Here is a 5,835-nt window from a genome sequence, read left to right on the forward strand (position 1 = left end):
TGATAGGGTCTCCCCAGTATCGCGGCTCGCGATTGGCTCCGGGCAGACCATAGTGCCGTTCCCTTAGCGCCGGCCTGTCATTGGTCACACGCTAGAGACATCCAGCCAATGACAGTGCTGCCTTCCGAAGGGGGCGGGAGATGTGGCGGAGCTCCCCTCTCTGCTTAGAGCGCCCGGGAATCTCCCCCCTCCCCCCACGGCTCTAAGCCAGTCAGCGCTGACGGCAGCAGGGAGTGGGGCGGGGCGAGAATGCGGACCAATTCTGTCCCGAAAGGCGGTGAGCGTTCGGACCAATCAGAGCCCGCTCTGGTAAGAAGCGCGAGGGGAAAGTGGCTGAGGCGCGAGGTTGCGCGTCCGTTACTGGCTGGTGTCGCCCGTGAGCCGCCGGGCCGATGGCACTGCTGCTCCGCGCCGCGCTGTTGGGGGCGGTGCTTGGCTCCGCCTGCGCTGCCGTGCACTTCCGCGAGGAGTTCACGGACGGAGGTGCGGGCCCGGGCGCGGCCGAGTTTGCGTGGGGAAGACCGCTTCGCTGAGCCTCTGCGGCCGGGCGGCCGGTGGAGCGGTGTCCTGGCCCGGGTGAAGCTTGTGGCGGGTGCCTGGCGGTGGCTGGGAGGCTGCGGGCCAAGGCGGGCCTCGCTTGCCTCTGTCACGGCGGCATTCGTGCGCTGTCAGCACCGTTATCCCAGAGCAAAGCGCTTTGTTCAGAGTCGAGGTGCGGGCGGGGGCTTCCTACCCAGGAAGTCATCTCTGTCCTCATTCGCACGGTCCCGCAACAGGGCTCGCCTACCAAAACCCTAGTGATAACTGCCTAGTACTATGTAATTCTACAGCCACAACCTGAAGTCTAAGGAAAAATATTCCAGGTCTCGAGAGGTATTTTTATATAACTGATTAAGAAAAACTCAGTGTTGTTTACATTGTCTAGAAGCCTAGCATTTCCATTTTAATCTAAACTGATTAATTTGACAGTTAACTGGCAAAGGAGATGGTTGAATTCTCAATATAAACCTGACCTTGGGAAGTTTAAGCTGACTGCTGGAAAATTTTATGGTGACCCTGTCAGAGATAAAGGTTTGTGAATTTTAATGAAAGTGTTGTTTGGAATGAATAAATTGCAAAAACCCATGGGCAAATTTGTAGTGTCAGCACATTTAGCAAGTTCATAAGCAATACTTTGCATTATTCTCCTCAGAGCATTACATCTGGCCAGCTTAACAGTCATGAAGTTCTTGCTTTCTAGATGAGTGACGTGTCCTTCTAGAGACCTGCTGACAGATCAGCGGAGGTGTAGTTGGTTGTGTTAGCCTAAAGTCAAGCAGAAGGCAGGATAGACCTGAGCCTTATAGACCAGGGTAGGCAACCCCCAGCATGCGTAGCATGCAAAGCATTTTGCTTGGCCCTCGTGCCTTGGAGAAAGGGCTGGGGCCGCATGGCCACAACAAGGATTGGGCCCCTTGCAGCTCCCTTGCTGTCCACCCCTGGGACACCAACATCTTACAAGTCCAGGCTGAGGGTATTTTTGGCACTGCCCAAAACATTGCCGACCCCTGTTATAGACTCACTTAATTGTATATTATATACAGGTTTCTTTAGCTGGAGCTCACCTAATCAGTTGCCGTGAAAGGAAGTGGGCAAAGCAACGTATAAAATGGAGAGAGAGTTGAATTCAAAAGGTAGGGAGGAGAGAGGGAAGCAGTGCTGGGAGAGGGAAACAAGCAATCAACCCACAGGGACAAAGGGCTCACAAAAACTAATCCAGGGAATGGGAATAAGAATCCACAGCCTCCGTTTAAACCATACTTAACAATCCTGTCTGCCAATGATTTCTTGTTTTGCAGTTTTCAGTTTAAATCTGTTTTTAAAGCTTTGCTGCCTAAGCACTGACCTCAGGGTAGTCAGGGAGGTTAAAATATGCTTCTAGAGGCTTTTGTGTTTTTCTGGAGCTGATGTTAAATCGGTGTCCGTTCATTCACGTAGGGATTGTCCCATCTGCCCAACATGGGCAGCGGAGGGGCACTGTAAGCAGGTGATGGTATACATGACATTGGTGGAGTTGCAGGTGAATGGACCGTGGATATTATAATCTGTTAATCCAGTGATGATGTGGTCTATATTGATGTTAGGGCATTATACGCTGCTCTTTGCATCTCCTTTCACAGTATCTGATTAAGGGAGCTCCAACTCACTAAACACTATACTATAGATCTTTAATTTTAGTTAGCTATATAGCTTTAATTTTAATCTACCCTACATTCAGATCACTCATGATACAAATCTAAAAAATGTTGTCTTGTTCTTTTTAATGTGGATTATTAATCCAAGAGTATGGGATGATGACTAACTGTATTTTAATCCTTTATATTGCTGTGTCATTTACTTCTGTATATTTTAACAGTGTTTAAAACTGGCTGCTTTGTTTTATGTCTTGTTTGAGGGGAATAGTTTGGTTGTGTTTTTTGGTTTTATGTTGTACTCCGTTAAGTGAAGAATGACACGCAACTTTTTCTCCACTAAAAACACAGCCAGTTGTGCTCTTGATTTCACTTGTATGACCTTATAGTTTGAGAGCAACTCTATATCAATAATAGTGTAAATAAGAGAATTTCTGTCTCGGTTAAATTAAGAATTAAATCTCTAAATTTATATAGCAAATCTGCACCCACCTAACTGATGGACTTTTTCTTAGTCAAGACTGACCTATACAGAGCTAACTGTAGGCAAATCTTTATTATATGTCTAGTTATCCACAGATTGGAGGGGAGGAAGGGAGAAATTGAACTGTGTACATGCACATACAATTGACATGTTATATGCAAACTTTAATATCTTTACAGGTCTGCAAACCTGTGAAAATTCTAAATTTTATGCCATCTCATCACGATTTAAACCATTTAACAATAAAGGAAAGACTCTAGTCATTCAATATACGGTAAAACATGAGCAAAAGATAGACTGTGGTGGTGGATACATAAAACTATTTTCCTCAAACTTGGATCAAAAAAACATGAGTAGTGAGTCACAGTATTACATTATGTTTGGTGAGTTTAGTTATACATACATTATTCAAATGCCTCAACTAAATTAGAATGCCTTGACTGTTTGTCAGTAATTCTGTGCCTGAGCTATCCTTTGAAATGCCATTTATCAAAATGCAAATGAGACGTGTTCATGACTGCTTGAGAGCTATGAACTAAAAGTGTATGGAAGTCTCCTATAATGAAGTTAAATGTTTAGCAAGGTCACTGCAGTCACTAAATTTTTTGAAAACCTTAACTGTAGTCCAAAATGTGTGTCCCCTGATTGCAGATCCATTTAAATAACAGAGATGTGGAATCTCCATCCTTGGAAGGTTGTTTTAAGAATAGGTTAGACAACCTTCTCTAGGATGGTTTAGATGGTGGAAGATCTTGCCTTGAACTAAATGACCTCATGAGGTCCCTTCCAAACCCTACTTTTCTGTGATTTTATACATTACATTTGTGTACCTCAAGGTAAAACTTAAGCCAAAGATGCTTTATCAGTTGAGAGGTTTTTTTAAAAATTTTCTTTAATTTGGACTATGGATAACTGCTGCTGTTAAAGGATTTCTGTATATGCATGTGTGGTATTTGGTTTTAATTGTATGTTTAATGCCTGGATGAAGAATACAACATGGGGCTAGCAAAATCTAAATATAATTTTTGCAATTGACCTAAATCTTAAAAATAACTGTGCGAATAAAAAAAAAAAAAAATGATGCACAAGTACCACATGGAAGAGTAGTGCCTGTTGGGTTGTGGTGCATGGTGTTTTGATTTTTAGCTAAGAGAGGTGCATGCATATAAAACAATTTAAAAACAAAAGTCATGTTCTGTATTCTTAAGGACCAGATATTTGTGGATCTGAAACAAAGAAAGTTCATGTTATTTTAAATTACAAGAATAAGCTTTATCCAATCAAGAAACAAATCAGGTGCAAGGTAAATGCTTGATATTTCTGAAAATTATAGTTTTGTGAATTTTACATTTATAAAACTGTAAAGACAGACTTGTATTAAATGCACTAGGGAAGTATTAGGTAGTGACTTTTTTTTTTGTAGTTTTATTACAATATTGCTTTTAAAGCAGGGATTCAAGGTCTTCTGTATGGAAGATAGATATCATCCCCCAGACTTGCATTACTCTTAAATCAGGGGCTGGAAACCTGTACCACAAAGTACATGTTAGAAGTTTTCAAGTGTAACCATAACTTGAATTTCCTGGATTTTTAATGCATTTTCTTTTGTATAATTATCATATCCTGTGTGTGCATCTTCCCGGATTGATGATCTTTGCCCACACTTGAGGTTGCATATGTATTTCTAACTTCGAGAGATGCTTATTTCTCCTTCTTTATCTTGTCACTCTCAGCTATCCCAGAAAAGGTTTAGGATGGTTTATGATAAAAGCAAAAATTATGTACCCAAACTAAAATATTTTAAATAAGAAGGTACAACCTTCCTGCCCCTTCCCGCACACAAGTTTTCCAACCTCATGTTCAATACTTCTTTTTAAAAATTCTGCTCCTGCATGGCCTACTATTCACTCCTATTCCCCTGCTTCATAGCCAAAGGAGTTGTCTGTCTTCCTCCTTACAGCCCTTCCCGAGCCTGTATCTCCCTCTCGCAATTGTTCTTCAAACTTACCTTCCCCTTTCCCCACACCCCCTTCCTCAAAAGAAACACATGAATCAATTTTAAAAAAGAACAAGCAGTCCAATAAATGTCTGTTTCTCCCTCTCTGGCTGTTCCCCACTGCAGGGCAATTGATTTGAACATTGCCCTACTTCCTCTGGCCAAAATGGGGAAAACTGCTGACTCTGGACTTATTCATTGCTACTTTGAGTGCATTTTTCATGACCAGTTCTTGAAGTACAGAAAATGCTTTTATTTGTGCTTAAGCATTTTCATGTTTAGCATCTAGAAAAGTTCTTTTAAGCTTCTCTGGATATTTCATCTGAACATAATATTGCATTATAATCACAGTCTATGTACTATTTTAAAAACTACCTGTTCTCAGTAGTAAAAAGTATTTAACTCCTTTTAAACTCTAAAAATGTTACAGGTTGATGGATTTACTCACTTGTACACACTGATTTTAAGATCAGATCAGACATACAAAGTGAAAATTGATAATGAAATGATTGAGTCCGGCAATCTAGAAGATGACTGGGATTTCTTGCCACCAAGGAAGATAAATGATCCTACAGTGAAGAAACCTCAGGATTGGGATGATATAGCCCAAATTGATGATCCGAATGATGTCAAGCCAGAGGTGGTTTCCTTTTTAGTTAGTTTGTTTGTTTCAAGATTCTTTACCCTGCATTTATAGGGATGCTGCCCATTCAAACTGTTCATTCTTCCTATTGGCTATCTGCTTGTAGGCATTTACGTAATATATTCTGACATTACCTTTTAGGAATCAAGGAGAGGTCTGCTGGCAGTGTGGAACCTGAGACTTCCTGAGCACTTATTACAAGGGCATACACTGTTAAAAGCCTGCACAAAGCTCTTGACAGCAATGCACAGCTTATACACAGATATTTCCAGTAGGAGCTAGCCAGATGTTTGTACCCAGAACATGGCTACTAAGTGATGCTAATGAAAAGAGGAACATGAACCCATACAGAACACTAGTCTAAGATCAGGCCTGTTTTGGTCTTCGCATTATAGACCATGTTTGCATGTGAAGCATGCTGATGGATTTGTTGATCCCATTTCAGGGACAGGGTGTCTATCATTATTCTGATGGAATTCCACCCCCCCCCCCCAACCTAACTTTCTGGTTCTCTTCTGGAAGGGTGGAACGTGGAGGAAAT

The 5,835-nt window shown here is 41.8% G+C and overlaps 1 protein-coding gene across 4 annotated transcripts in view; it reads left to right on the forward strand.

Annotated features, from left to right (window-relative positions):
* The first annotated feature begins 339 nt into the window (after positions 1–339).
* The window catches only part of CALR3 (calreticulin 3), a 9,946-nt gene continuing 4,450 nt past the window's right edge, over positions 340–5,835 (forward strand). Inside the window, exons 1-5 of one of the 4 annotated variants that reach the window (XM_019513665.1) lie at positions 340–483; positions 970–1,071; positions 2,835–3,038; positions 3,864–3,958; positions 5,082–5,291. In XM_019513665.1, coding sequence (XP_019369210.1) covers positions 393–483; positions 970–1,071; positions 2,835–3,038; positions 3,864–3,958; positions 5,082–5,291 — 702 coding nt within the window. In that variant the 5' untranslated portion in view covers positions 340–392. The remainder of the gene's footprint in view (positions 484–969; positions 1,072–2,834; positions 3,039–3,863; positions 3,959–5,081; positions 5,292–5,835) is intronic. The other 3 variants (XM_019513664.1, XM_019513667.1, XM_019513668.1) reach the window with 3 other exon arrangements.

Source organism: Gavialis gangeticus, unplaced genomic scaffold (genome assembly GCF_001723915.1).
Source record: "Gavialis gangeticus isolate Ggan-Ray unplaced genomic scaffold, GavGan_comp1, whole genome shotgun sequence".
Lineage (NCBI taxonomy): Eukaryota > Metazoa > Chordata > Crocodylia > Gavialidae > Gavialis > Gavialis gangeticus.